General features: G+C 32.4%; 1 protein-coding gene across 1 annotated transcript; it reads right to left on the bottom strand.

Annotated features, from left to right (window-relative positions):
* Positions 1-5,304: 5,304 nt before the first annotated feature.
* On the bottom strand, positions 5,305-15,647 carry LOC114186220 (ethylene-insensitive protein 2-like). Its single transcript, XM_028074263.1, is given in 9 exon segments — positions 5,305-5,846; positions 5,972-6,150; positions 6,153-8,619; positions 8,738-8,923; positions 10,405-10,617; positions 10,690-10,800; positions 10,906-10,992; positions 14,154-14,841; positions 15,393-15,647. Coding segments are annotated over 8 exon segments (3,870 nt in total). The 5' UTR covers positions 14,421-14,841; positions 15,393-15,647; the 3' UTR covers positions 5,305-5,486.
* Between the last annotated feature and the right edge of the window lie 708 nt (positions 15,648-16,355).

The raw sequence follows: 16,355 nt of genomic DNA, 5'->3' as shown, positions 1-16,355 counted from the left end.
TAAAAATTAATTTCAGTAAAATTATAAAAATTATTTATATTTAATTTTGTAATTATAAAAATGACAATAATAATAATTTTAATATTTTTTATTATCATAAAAAATTAAGGGTTAAATATGTTTTTGGTCCCTTAGTCTCTCCTTAAAACTTTAGACTAATTTGGTCCCTCAACTTTGAAAATGCGTGTATTTAGTCATTTTAACCAAATTGTTTAAAGTTTATTTGACGTTTTAAACCCATTTCATGATAGTATTTTAGTTGTTTACATCGTTTAACTCATTTTCGCTTCAATATTTACTGAAAAACGTTTTAAAACGTCAAATAAATTTAACAAAATTTGGTTAAAATGACTAAATTCACCCATTTATTAAAGATGAGAGACTAAATTGGTCTAAAGGTTCGAGGAGGGACTAATTCTAATTTTCACTAAAAGTTAAAAGATCAAAAACATATTTAACCCAAAAATTAAATACAGTGTTTTTACTTGTTTATATAAAATTATTTTAGATTTAATTTTTTTTTGTTCTTATTATCATTTAAAAATACAAAGTTGGTCCTCTAGTTTATTTTATTTTTTTAATTTTAATTTGGTATCGATTTTTAAAAGTTTGATACAATTTAATTCTTTTTGTTAAATTTCATGAAATAGATCATGATTTTTTCATCAAAATTGAAGTTATGAATATGAATGATTTACTTTGTTAGTATAATTAACATTATTATAATGTCAATTTTGATGAAAACATTTTGAACCGCTTCAAAAAATTTAACAAAAATGACAAAATTAAGACTAAATAAACCGAAGAACAAACTTGACATTTTAGATGAAAAAATAAATAAAATAATAATTCAAACGAAATTTTGACATATCTAAAATATTAGTTAAACATCCGTCACTAACTATATATATATATATATATAATATTATTACCGTACCAAATATAACAACGTACAAATTACTTAACACAGAAGATAATATTTATAAAAGGTTTTTCAATACTAAATTAGTGTAAGTATTTAGAAGTAATATATACTTGAGTTTTGAAAAATTGTCAAGATTCACATACGTGAATTAAGATTCTCTGGTGGATTTTGTTGTGTTGTTTTTCTACTGTGACTCCATAATACATTAATTACCACTACTTTTAACGTTTTAAAATATATTAAAAAAATATTTAAAATACTAATACAATGTATTTTTAATGTTCAACAGAGGACAAAAAAAAAATAGTGGAAAATCTTGAGTCCACAGTATGTTAACTTATAGGATATTGATGAACATTTGCTTTTATGAGCTTTATGAGGACGGTGATATTACCTAAATAGATAATTATTGTTTAGTTTGGTTAATTAATCAGTACAATTTATATTATGTTATTTATTATTGTTCCGGGTTGGCTAAATTTACTTCATCAAGTTGCCTAAGACACTTCAGATAAACGTATTCAAAGTAATGTTGACTTATTGCGACCTCATTAATTGAGACTATTCAAGATGATTTTGGATTTTATATAATACAAAAACCTTTCTCATAATTTATCTTTGCCATGTTCTTAATATTAAAGAGCAATTGATGATTTTCACGCATTAATTAAAACTAAAAAGGTATATAATAGTAGAATAAGTGGAAATAAAAACTTAAAATATCTATCATAACCTAGTGTCTTGAACCAATCTCCATACTTAATCAATTCAATTTGGTTTTAATTAATTGAAAAATATTTAAAAGGCTAACTGAAACTAAATCAATTAAACTTGATTGTATGAACCAAAAACAAATCAACCCACGAAAACCCTATTTGATGAGTTAAAAGAAAAAATAAAAATAAAATTCCAAATTTGCTGTATGTGTTCGGTACATGCTTTAAGAACAAGATGAAGAAATAACCTACATATATATAAACTAGATTAAATTTGACCTAAATTTTATTTACTTTTTTTAGTTTTAAATCTCATTTCAAAGTAAAAGATTTTTAATAGAAAATTTAGTGACATTTATTTTAATTATAACAAAAATGCGCTCATATATATATATATATATATATATATATATATATAAATTAATTTTAAGAATGTAAAAAAGAAGTAATGAATTTAATTTTAAGACGAATTACAAACATTTTTTTATAAATCGTATTGAAAATTAAGTATAACTAAAAATAAAATATTTAAACTTTATATTATTCTTTAATAATGGTTTACAATATAAAAACGCATTATTTAACTGAATTCAATAATATAATTATATTACAAATAAATAAATAAATAATAGTAATAAGTATATAGTAAAACATGTTCTTGTAATTAAGAATTCAAAAAATAAACCATAAATTAAACAATATAAAAATCTGAATTATAATTAAATTACTGAATAAAAATTATAAATGAAATATCACATTTCATTTAACTATAGTATTCACTAACTTTAGTGTTGTTCTTTTATTAAACATTTAAAATTTGAGAACTCATTTTAATGAATAAAACTTAACTTTAGATATGAATTACAAAAATTATTCTACATATAATATTAACAAAAAGTTTGAGTGTTAATTATATGAGATAAAATATTTAAACCATTCATTTGTTCAATAATATTTTAGATTATAAAAAAGAATTAATTGAATAAAAATCAGTAATGTTAATATATATTAAAAATAAATCCAATGTGTATTTAATAAAAGTTTATCACTAGTCCAATTCTTCTCTTGAACATTGGGAATCAATGTATCCAATGAAACTCAAACAAAAATTGTATTTGATGGAGTTTTTTACTTTGTAGATGGAATATAATTTTTTGTTCGTATATTATGGCTATATTTGAACTCAATGGCATGTATCTTCGTTAATTCATTAACATCGTCAATAACATTAATTTACTTAATCATAGTATACAAGTAAAGATAATTTTTACTTTATAAATTATTTTTTAAAATTAATTTAATTTAAATTTATTTTTTAATATGATATCAAAAACTATTTTAATGAAGTTGGTTGATTTTATTGCACCACTCTTTATTAAACTATTCCCAAATATTTACTCTTATGTGCGACATTTACATTCTTCAAAATCTAAAAAGAGTACATTCAATATATAAATGAAGATAATTTTCATTTTTTTAGAGATAAGTTATGTTTAAAATTATTTTTCAATATTGATTATTTATTATTTTATATTACTTATCATATCCACATTTCTCTCCTGGATTTGAAATGTATAATAGCATGGAACATCGTGAAACAAATATTTTGTGATTTGCAAAAACTTTTCAATAAACATATATTTAGATCAATAAGAATGTATACTTTTTTGCAAGCATCTTAAACATAAAATCTTTAGAAAATGACAAAAAGACTCTATATGAGTTTATATTACAAATTGATATAGGATTTCTTTTTAACACTTTATGATCATAATAAAATACATGCTCATGTTATATAATTATCTATTCTCTCCCTCTCCTTTTCTCATTACTAATGTGGAAGCAAATGTCAATGCTCTAGTATTTTATTCAAGATTAAGTTATGAACAATAGCATTCTATTGCACTAGTTTTTCATCAACTGTGTAGATAACCATGCTACCCAAGAAAAAAAAACTGTGTGTTGATATATATATATATATATATATATATATATATAGATATATATATATATATATGTATATACACGTATATATTTATAATTATACAACAGTTTTCAAACTCCAATCCAAAGTGGCTGCAGTGTTGATGATGAACAAACTCAAACCCCAGAGTAGCAACAGTAATGACAAAAGGGTAGCATTTCTAGGCCTCTAGTTATTTAGGTTGGGCCTGTGCTGGAGGAGCAGGAGGCCCATAATGCTGTGGGTTTTGCCGCCGACCCTTGGCCCGGCCCAACAGGTAACACCCCAAAGCCAGTATCAAGATGATCAATACTAACGGCAATGATATCACCACCACGAACCCCATTCTGAAGTCTCAACTTCACTTTTCTATGGTCTTTAGTTACAAAGAATATTCGTGATTTAATTTTCCAAACTAGAAAAATAGAAATCTGCACTGAACTGAAGCATGATTGACCGACATATGGGTTTTATTCCAGAATTGAAATAACAGATGAGTTGAGAATTAAGAAATGATAATTTATTGGAATTTAGTGGATATTGTTTGAATGGGAAGAAAGAAGTTGAATTGAGAAATTACATAACGCGTACCTGTTAGCGATGATGTTGGTGAAAGAAGCAGCTTCTGCAACACAGAAGGTGGAGAGAGAGAGGAAAGAGATTTAATGAAAGATCGAAGGGACGAAATAGATGCGATCTGATTACGAGAATGGAAGTGTGGAGCAGCAATAAGATACAAAGCTCGTGACACGGTTCGTAGGTGAAACGTATCCAACGTGTCACAACACTGTTGGACAGTTTGAAACGTATAGATTCAATCTTTTATGAGGGTTTAATTAAAGCACTATTGAAGATTGAATCCGTGGTGGTCGATTGAGTGAATGAGTGAAGATGGTTTCGCTTGGGAATTTGATGGTGATTGATAAGGGCAATCTGCTCTAATTTGCATTCAAAAGTCATCATACCACCATCACGATGATGCATAATAATACACGACCTACCTTTCTTTTCCGTCTTGTTTACAGATTTATGAAATTTAGTTTGAATTTAATAATAAAACAAATACTTTTAAGTGCATAAGTTTTAAAATTAAGTAAAACTCATTATAAATAAATACCTTGGAATGTATAATCCGTTTCTACGTAAGTCGTGTAGTTTAATAAGGGAAACGACAACTTAACAACTTTTTATTAAGAATTCTGTGGGCACATAATGTAAAAGGGGCATGTGAAGAGATAGTTACTAGAATGCAAATAAAGATATAAATAACTAATGTTCAGAGAATTAAAGTCAATAAATAAAGATAAAGTTAATATTAATATCTACATTTTATAATTTTTTTAATCCGATTGAATTAATTAATTAGTTCTTACAAAAATGGCAGAGTAACAGTTATCCTAGTGTATTAAGTTATAGAAGAAGGTTTCCGTTGCCAAATAAAATGTCAGCTCTGATTTAAAATCTGTGGACACAAGTGCATCATATACAGGCTGAGGCAATTGTAAACGAACTATCATTCTTTTGATTCTAGATTAAACAATCCTGTTGGTGGGATCAACCTCAATTCCGTTAATACTAATAGCCTCGTAGTAAACTTTATTGTGAGTTTGTTATTCACATCTCACTTGAAAAGACTTCGCTCTTAACGTAATAATGATTTCAAAACATTACTTCTTCAGCCTTCTATGCAAAGGAGAGAATTTTAACCAAAAAACGAGCAAAAAAGGTATAACCAAGGTGCATGTAATATACATTGGATTAAACTTGCTGCATGATCAGCACGGAAAATGATACAAGGGGTCAAGATTTCTTGATAGCATGAGCTGCTTTAGAAAGTAAATCACAAAACAGCTCAATTACACTGATTCTGTTAATGCAAATGCTAACGTGGGGTCTTTCGTGAACCTGTGCCTTCATTAGTGCCGGTTGGCTTGTTAGATAACCTCCGCTTGTAGCGTTTGAGAACAGACGCCAAATTTTCCTTCCCCTTAGGGAAAGCAACATCACCTGCAGCAGTTCCTGTACGTCCTTTCCTGCTAGAGATCGCAAGCTCCACATCCTTGATAAGCTCAAGCAACGCTGATGCAGTTGTGCATTTGCCCCGGCTTGGTTTTGCACTTGGGAGTAACATCTCGTTTGAAAGATGGGGGTTTAACTTTCGCTGATGCGCGGGTAGAACTTGAAGGCAAAAGCATGGGGCCAAGGGACTACGAGGCTTAAAGAAAGCTGGATCAATGATGCCCTGCTCATAGACCAAAAAAAGAAGTAAAAAAATATAGAGCTGCCAATGTAGTGGAGAAATTATACAGGCAAGACAATTAATCTGATCTGATTACTTAAAGATGAGAAACAGTTTAGATAATTTACCTGGAGGCGATTGAGAACATAGGTGTATTTCCCCCAAAGCTCCGGCCGGCTTTCCACAAGTGTAAGGTTAAGAATAGTGTGGATACACCACACCCCGAAGCTTATTATTAGATCAGTTCTCCATATACATCCCTTCCCGCAATTAGGAACTGGAGACGAAGAAAAACCAAGTTTCCTATAGAAAGACAATAGTGAGCTTCACCCACATGATTGACTTGACTCATCTCCCTAGTTTCAAATTCACAAACAACCTTCTCCCTCGAGGCCACACAATCAATCAAATCTTCATCAGCTCCACCATTCTTTCTAAACAACCCCTCAGAACCCTCCAATTTTAAGAGCTTCACAATGCAAAGTCTAACTGACAGAAGAAGTTTCTTCTCTATATCCACAAATGAAGTAGTTTCTTGAACTATTGCATTAGGCCTATTTCCCACACCTTCCATAACAATGTTAATATTTTTCTCAGGCCCAAACTGCTCACAAGGCAGTCTAGACCGTAGAGGTCCAGTATCAAAACCAGAGCTCAACTGCGAAGAGATTGCCTCGTTGTAAGCTTTAGATGAAGAGAGTTCATTGAAGGCCAAATGACTCCCTGATCTTGTTCCAGAATTTGAATATGGTGATCTTTCATAACTAGTCCTACTAGCATAAGATCCATGTCCAACAGAACCATCCCATGGAGCATTTTTATCAGACACATAAACAGACCTGTAGGGGATGGAGTATCCTGATATGTCTGGTAAACTGTGGTACTTTTTAGTATTAACTGAGTTGACTGTATTATCTACAGATCCAGAAGGGCAGAAATCGTAATAAGATCTCTCAGATTGTAATTGGCAATCTCTACTAGTGGTAGCTAATTTTGGGAATCCTGGAGGTTGGCCTACACTTGGACCACTACACAACCTTTTACCCAAAGCAAATGCAAGAGAATCCCTGTACTTTGCATTAACTATCGAAGGGGATTTCAGTGATGACAAGTCCACTGGACCATTTAGGTTAGCAGAATCTCCGTCTTTACCAAGTCGACTAAGATAAGATGCAGTCTGATAACCATGTATGGTAGCTGGTTGATAATCCCGAGTCTCTGATGAATGCAGATTACGTACACTGAAATAGCGCCTCTCACCAGAATCAAGGAGATTGTGGCTCGAGTTCTGCACACATGCATCCAATAATTGGATGCGATCTGGCCGCATTGAGGAAGTACTCCTTTGAAGTCCATAAGAAGACTCTGAATTACATTGCATCAAAGGCTGCTGGGAAGAATCATATAGATCAGAGTTCGCTAAAGTGTTAGAAACTCTACCTCCTAAAGATCCTGAGTATTCAGAATAGTCCTTTCTACATGCATCCACTTTTTGCAAAGAACTGGTGGGTCTTAAATCGACACTCACTCCCAGCAAAAGATCAATTTTATTAGCCTTTGCTTCCTGGGTTATATGGCCATGGAAATCAAAAACTTGTCCCCAGAATTCATCAAGAACAGCAGCTAGCTGACGCCTTGCTGCACGCCCTAAGCCTTCTATTCTCGAAAGACTTCCAAAGCTATTCCCTCCTTCATCACTTTTTCCATTAAGACACTTGAATGATGCAGGGCCGTCTGATGTTGAAGATGGTACATTTGCTAACGCAAATCCGGAAGGTTCTTCAGCTTCCCACGAATCACCATCATCATCATCATCTCTTTCAGCATTTAAATCTCCTTCAACTTCCATAGTTTTCTCAATTGGGTTATTTGTTTCCATTGTTATAGTTTTGGTGTCTTCCAATTGAGAATGGGAAATCTCATTAATCACAGTTGTTACAACTTCTGACTCTGATGTGGAAGCCAACATAGCAGAATGATTCGCCCTTGCAACATTCACGAGGAGTTCAGGTTCCATTACAGATTTAGGTAGAGCAGGATGAAAACTTGGATATGATACGTCAGAGTACTCCAAGGTCTTTGCTACAGCTGGTGTGGGTTCCTGTACATGCATAGATGCATCTTCACGACACCTTGTTTCAGTTAAATAAGACTTCTCGCCAATAATTGGTGGATTTGGCAGAGTGTTTGGCATATCCCAGTTCCACGTCTTAGAATCTAATCGAACACTGACAGATCTCAAAGGTGTGGCAGCTAACCAAAGCATAAAACATAACGATGAAAAGGAAGTTGTTAGAAGAACTAAATATGAGATAGATACACCACTCCCCACATTCCATCTCAAATCACTCGCCCAATCACTATTTCCAAACACCATTTCTACCACAAATACAATATTCAAGCCAAGCATCCCAATGAATATGATCAATGCCAGAAGTTCCAGAAACTGGGAAATCTTGTGTACACCCATTATTGATCTAGATGTAGCTACACGAAAAAGGGGGATCACAAGAGATGGAAGTTGTAGAGCTACCAAAACTTGAGTGAATAATAGTAGCTGATACATCCCTTCGGCTCCTGAACTCCAGACAAAATAAAGGGCAGGCGAAACAGTAATCACTCTAATTGTAGCATAGTGAAGCCAACCCGGAATATCCAATTTTAAGAAACCTTGCACTACTACTTCTCCACCTAAACTCCAACTTAATGCGGTGATTTGATTTGCAAGAAACAAAAGGAGTAAAAACCCAAGTAGAGCTATTGGGTTACGTAAGACCTGCATAAGAATCTTAGGATTATTATAATATTTATTCAGCATTCAGAACAGAAACGGCAAATAGGATGCTGTAAGTATTCTTTATCTTTAGTAAACCAATTGTAGAGGGAAAGGAGACCTGTTCCATTGGTGACAATGCATCCTGGAAAGTTAGCAGAACATGCCCTGTACTGTAGAACTCATTTGCGGAGGAAGTCATCAACATGTTATTTACCAGATAAAGACCACTGAAAACACATAATATTGCCAAAAAATGGTTATGACACAAAGCATTCTTTGAAATGCTTGTTGGTCCCTGATGCCACTGTAAAGAAAAGAAAAAGAAAATTCAGATTGACATAAAGCATGATGTACAATCTTTTTCACCTAGGTGCACAAATGATCAAAGGTGTATATGGGAAGTGATGGTTGAACAAAGACAAACCTAAGTTCATAAATACAACATTAAGAACCTTATAAAAAGAAACATTTCTATAGCCTAAACTCATGATAAACCTACCGGGGACTACATCTGTATGCATAAATAAACATCAGTCAAGGAATGTCACTTTGAGAATATGCGACAAACTATTTTTCTTTCCGTTTTAAGTATGCCATTAACATTTAGTAAGCTCATTTTATACCTTCCTCATCTAAGGCACTACTGATGAACATCCTTAGAGTAAAATAATTAAAAAACATAGATCAAAGTGTTCCATGGAATAAAATCTAAATGATTAATAAAATAGTTCTACGGGATTTTAAGAACGAAAAGTCCTTTTTTTTTTATCGAATCATCGATATTCACAATTTCAAAAAACTGTTTCTAGAAAAACCATACGATGTGAACATGCTCCCATGCAAGCGACATACAGTGGATGGAGCACTTGTCCAAACCATATTGTAGAAGAAACTATCAGTTACTAACCCTTCTTTTAGAATTGAGATTGGCCGCCTATTTAGAAACAGGTAACAGGAACTACTCATAAACATTACTAGCATATTGGTGAATGATGCATTCCCCAAAACAACAGTATCGAGTAAAAAAGAATGCTAGTTTTATTTTCTGCATAAAATCCCTTTTTAAAACAATCCCTGCTTCATGGAAACAAATGCCCCAATGAAATCCCATTGAGCCAACTTCAAGGCATCCAATATTATATTAAAATCCAAAGCAATAGTATATATGCCCTCATTTCCCTTCACAAGGGTGCTTGCAAGAATAACATTAAACTGAAGGAACTTAAGAATAAGTAATCAATGAAAACAAACATAAGACAGCCAAAAGGGCCTATAGTTTACTTGTAGAGCTTGAGGCAAGAGAGCTCAAAGCCCGTTTTGGTTTCCACAATCAAATTAGAAATTGTTCAAGCATTGAATGTATAATTTTCATGATTTAATTAGATAACAAAACAATCTGATGATGTAAGAGCAGAGAGACTTGGTAGATAACCACTCACAACACCAGGTTTTTGCTACAAGTATACACAATCAAGTACGAATAACGAATAATGAGTGTATCATTCCATAATAAAAAAGAAATTAAAGTCCAGCATTGCTCAAAGTACTTGTCAACTTGAGCATAAGATTTATCATAGATAGTAAACCTTCAGAAGTCCAGCAGCAAGGCAACTGCCCACGAAAGCCTGTTACCATTTTGCAAGAGGCGAGTTTTTCCTTTATGAACAAGCAGAATATGATGAGAAAAAATATCCACAAACAAATTAAAGATATTGTTTTTGCAGCATGCCACGGACGCAGACATTTCATTGTATATGCATAGAGGAAAATGAGAGGAAATAATACCTGTACAATAGAGGAATGCAGGTAAAAGTTGTGAGGTAAAAGATTTGCTCCTAGAAGACTCATTAGCACAAATGCACTCTCCCCACTCAATCTTATTAGTATTCCATTCATGGAAAATGGAATTTCCGGTTGATTGATCAGCATTCCAAGTATAAAAGAAACCAATACAAAGCCTGCAACAAACTGGCCTAGGAATTTTGCCTTCTCAATGTCCTAGACAAAGTAATTTGATGAGTATAGTGTTGTTCAAAAGAGATTTATGAATAAGCAAATGATGATACTTACAAGTAAGACTGCAAGAAGTATGTGAAAAACAACACCAGTAGCAGCTAAAAAGACACAACTGAACAAGTCCCACCCAAAAATAAGATTTAACCCTTGTGCCATGCCCAAGATCTTGCAAAACAGGTAAATCATAGCTTCAAGTCAAAAAGTTTTATATGTATAAATTAAATTCATTGTTCAAGAGCAGAGAAATCTGAGGTTAATTAAGAATATTACCATGTTAAGGTCTAGCATTATCACTGAAAGTTCTGTTTGAACTCCGAGGAGCATACATGTCCATGTGTCATACTCGTCACTGCAAATCTTTGGATAAAGAAAGTAACGTTAGTCTGTAAGCAAAACACCCTAGTTAAGAACATGCATGAAGCCTTATCTGAGCTTGCTTTTTAAGCAGCATGTATGAGCTTGATTGCACGAGTTAGAGGCAGAAATACAAAAAATAAATCAACTATAAACCCAGTAATCAACTCAGCAAACATGTTAGGTTATGTAAATATTGTAATTAGCATTATCAAAAGATACTTGTGGAGCTTTATGTAAGTATGCATTTATGTAAAATACCATCACCTTATTTGTGGAGTTAACTGAGATCCAGAGAGATACCCGGTTATAAAATGGAATTAGTCTATCCTGTAATTGTTATTGAGCTACCCATAGTATGTGTCCACATTCTAGATTTCTATCCCAGGCATGGGGGCTGCTGTTACTAGGTCACTCATATTTGTCCATGCTCCAAATGTCTAGTCGACCTGAGGAGGTATGTTGAGATCTTATGATAACTAAATACCAATAGAGCCCTTGGCTAGGCAATCCTCACCTCATAAACCAATTTGGTGGGTTACGTAGGCCGTAAGTCCAAATTATTAGAACAGTAATGGTAAAGTTAAATGGCTTAAGGCTTGTTTAGAGACCAAAGGCTATTATATTCAAGTCTTTGAACTGGATTGTGGAGGTAAGTTCTCTCCATTGGCTAAGATTGCCTCAATTCAATTATTCTTGCTCATGTTTGCAATTAGTCAGTGTCCTCTTTACCAACTTCACATAAAACATCTTTCTTCATTATGATCTCATTCATGAGGTATATATGGAGCAACCTCTTGATTTTTTCAGTTGGAGTGTATTTCAAACTACTTTGTCATATCTGAATATAATTGTAAGGTCTTAAAGAGCATGTTTAGCCGATTTAATATTGTCGCTCAGCAGAGTCATATGATTCAAAGTGAAAATGTTCGCTTAAATTTCTATTGTCATTAAATCACAAAATTTATACACTTTATTGTGTATATTGACAACATTGTTTACAAGAAGAGATCGCCATAGCATTGCAAAAGTACAGAATCACCACACTCAACATTTGCAAAACAAATATGTTGTAAGACATCAATATTTACTTGGTATAGAGGTGGTATGATCCAAAAATGACATTGTCATTTTCCAAAGAAAGTATGCAATGGACATCTTACAAGAGGCAAAGTTAATTGGTACTAAACATGTATGCAGATCCTAATGTCAAGCGTCTGCTAAGTTAGGGGGAATCATTCTCAAATATGGAAAAATATAAAGGACTAGTGGGGAAACTGAACTAACTCAATTGTCTCGATATCTCTTTTGCAGGTAGTGTGATAAGTTAGTTCATAACTCTCTTCGAAGGGCTTTGAGATGCAATTATTAACATATTCCCGTATGAAGACGGTGATCGTAATCAGGTTATGGGAAACTCTAAGTGTTGTTGCAAGATTATAGGCAAAAACAAAATATCAAGTCATGGCCATACCCACTGGTGAACTAATATGGCTCAAACAGTTGAGGCTTGGGAAAGTTTTGCAAATGACACTTATAAAAATGACCATTAGGCAGCCCTACTCATTGCCTCGATTCAAATATTTCATTAGAGGATCAAAGATATTAAGATAGATTTTCCCTTTATAAACGGAAAGATCTTATCCATAACTGAATTAATACCGATAATGTTAAAAACTTAGTTTCATGAAAGTGGTAACAAAATTGAGGAAAAATGGGACGATAAGAAATTATTATGGGAGGGAATGGATAATCTGATTCCTTCTATTTAGTTATTCTTTAAAGATGGAATAAGCAAAATAAAAATCAATAATTAAATGTTATATCCATACTTCCTACTTCAAAGACACCCCTTTAAAGGAAATGTAAAAGACAAAATTGTTCATTATTGCATTTCCATAAGCTTAATCGTTTTTTTTTTCTCCTATTGATTTAGACTGTGTTATTTTAGTCACCCAAGCCTTTTTTTAAGCCAATTAACTATTTTTAAAACTAAGCAAATTTGGGCTTCTTGTTAGGTTCCCACTATTTGGAGGCTTATAATAAATTGGGGACATGAATTACATTGAAAGTTTAAAAGTTATTAATTAGTGGAAATTTGATAAAATTTATTAAATTTATAAAATGTGAAATTAGGCTTTGAAGAGGGCAACATTCTGATTTTTATTTTATTTTGAGTGAAACTTGATTTTTTTTAGTGGATGAAAATTAATTGATTCAGTTTATGAAAATTAATTTTAAATATAAGGATACTCAATTAGCTTGAAAAAACAAGGTACTGCATGTGATTCAAACTAAACAAACCAAAAATAAAAACTTTATTAGCAAAAGTGCAATTCTTTTATAAACTTCTAAGTCTGTCAAGAATCAAAAACTAAAAAGGAGATTATATTAACAAGATTCATTGGTAGAAGAGTGATAATACCTATGAAGTATCATTGACATGATCAACATGACAAAAATCTTAATTGAGAATTAAGATTTATTCCATGTACACTGTAAAAACGAATTTGTTAAGTATTACATTTTTCCTATAACAACAATCCTAACAATAGAATTCTAAGAAACATGTCTCTTAGTATTTAAAATAACTAGTCAAGTCTTATAAAACAAACATCACAAAATATGCCTAGTCATGCATTATTTATAATATAAGTTGTTTTCTTTTAATTTTTTTATGATAATAGTGTCTAGAAAGTGTTTAGTTACAAATAGGTGTGGACTCATTTTTTAACTCATGTCAAAGAGGTGTCCAAGATGTCTAAGCTGATTTTCTGTTTTTCTTTTTATTATTTTGACATGGTTGACAAGTGTCGAACATGTGTCAACAGGTATCGTATCCAAAAATTCTTCGACACGTTCTACAGAGGTGTCGGTGCTTTCTAGGAAAATACCACTAATAAATCTTTCCTAAACTCAAATAATGTGGTTTATTTTGGAGAAATTAGAGGAAACACACACAAGTAATTTTCTTTTGGGTTCATTTTCTTTTGTGAAGTAATTTCTTCTCAATGTTCTTCCTAATGAGCAACAACTCATTTAACAGGGAGTGAATACCAGGCTGGATAAAGAGCATTTCAGAGTGCAGAAGCTTTTCAAAATAACGAAGTCTTGTCATCTCAAGAACATAATTTTATAAATTACTGAAATGGAAGACGAAATACCTGTGCTAGATTTTTTCCTGTAACTACGCCAATCCTTGCAGATATGTACTGACAGAATATAGCAGCAAAATTGAAAATAAGCATGAAAGCCATCAGATCAAACCCAAACCGTGCACCACCTTCAACGGTCGCTACCCACTTTCCAGGGTCAACATATCCTGTAGAAATCAAAAGCATAGGTCCGATAGCAGGAAGTGACTGACGAAGAAAGCTAGGAGAGTGGATGGGACTCAATCTCTCTGCCTCCATTTTACTCCTTGATATCATGCCAGCAACAATAAAGCTACTGAAAAGAATAAGATACCCAGAACGTAACGTTTGAAGTAGCTAAAACTGTCCATGACCCGTAGACAATTCCATTCCTACAACTTAACTATACCTCTATCAATAGATTATTTTTCTTACAATCACAAATATGTTAGCAGCTTCAAATATATAAACTAAGCTGCTAAAAAAAAACACTTGCAACTCGCAAAAGTTAAACGCATAGCACATCCGTGTATGCCAGCAGCATGCCAATAATATTCAACTATCAGCTGTGATCATGAGATAAAAAACTGAGGTTTTCAATCAAGTCACCACGACTGAAAATCAGTCCAATTGACGTCAATCTTCACAAACAACTGCAGCGATTCTCTTTTCACAAACACACCCATAATCATTACTTCTCCACTCGAATTTCCCCATCCTGCACCATCAAGTTGATCAATGTAACAACATTAGCACCAAAACAAAACAAAAAAATCACAAAAAAATAGTTAAAAAGCAGAACACTCATTCATCACTCGAGAATCCGCCATCACTACTAAACCTCAAAATTGGAAACAAGTAAAACGCAACCAAATCCACATGAAAACTCCCTCAAAAAACCAAAAATCAGACCATCAACACATGACCCTCGGTAATAGCAGTAATCAGAGCAACAAATAGTACAGCATTCGAGAGTTGAAACAAATTAAGTATTAACAGTGGAAACAGTATAAGACAAGCAGCAAAACAGAACTCAGCTACAAAATCACGGAGAAGAAGGAAACACCGTAGCAGAAAAAGCGAAAGAGGTGAAAACCCTCAGTGAATGGAAAAGCTAAGCTCAAGTAAGAGAGATAACAAAGGCGACGAAAAGTTTGGAGTGGATCAGATGCAAGCGAAGTAGGGATAACCATTTGCACGAAACTCGAGGACGATGGTGATGACACATATTACCGTACAGTTAGGGTTGCGAAGAAAATAAATATTTACCTTCTCTTCTTCTTCTCTTTTCTTCATCTGCCAATTGCTCTAACCAGATCTCACGCACTCTCACGGGGCCATTCAAAGTTTCATGTGCATTCAGATATATATTAGCGGAATATTCTATTTACTTTTGTATTATTATTATTATTATTGTAATTTATACAAATGAAGAAAGAGGAAGAGAGAGGAACTTGTTCTGGGAAAGCAAACAGAGAAAGTTGTGTTGTTGTTATGTTTAAGTATGAAAGTTTGAGTGTTGAAAAGGGGCTGGTAACTCCAAAGCCCTTATAAAAGACAGTTACCGTTTTGGCGTTTTATGTATGAAATTTCATTTATATCTACCTCTAACTGATTGCAACTTTTCTTCCAAAAAGGGGAAAATAATTTGTTTTAATATTTTCAACTTCGCCATTATCATAATTATACTCTGTCAAGGAAAGGAAAGTAGGGGATGCAACCATTTCAGCACTCTTCGCCCAAATTTATGAAATGTCCCTACTCAATAAAGAACACATTAGTTAATTTTATTAATAGTTGAATTGTTATTGTATCACTATAAATATATACGAAATTTTCCATTGAAATTAAACAATTAAATATTTCTGTATATTTAAAATATATATTATACCGATTTTAATTTAATTTGTTAAATAGTCCTGTATTAATATAACATTCATATACAATTTTATGTACAAAAAATACTTCCAATTTAGCTATCAGATTTGAAAATATAGTTCAATTAAAAATGGTTAGTTGTTGAGAAAATAAATAAAATTCTATTTATTTATAGTTGTCTTTATTAACTGCAATAACGGTGTTACCGATTATGTGCGTGAGTGAGTTGTCGATCTTTTATTTTCAGACTCAAATATTTATTAATTTTATTGACAATTAATTTTTATTAAATAGTCCAATTAATGGTTTCAATTTTTATTTTATGAGAAAAAATTTAAAAAAAGAAAACTATTC

The sequence above is a fragment of the Vigna unguiculata genome, chromosome 1, assembly GCF_004118075.2.
Source record: "Vigna unguiculata cultivar IT97K-499-35 chromosome 1, ASM411807v1, whole genome shotgun sequence".
NCBI classification, from domain to species: Eukaryota; Viridiplantae; Streptophyta; class Magnoliopsida; order Fabales; family Fabaceae; genus Vigna; species Vigna unguiculata.
The sequence above is the reverse complement of the archived record's forward strand: the minus strand, read 5'-3'. Positions and strand labels throughout refer to the sequence as shown.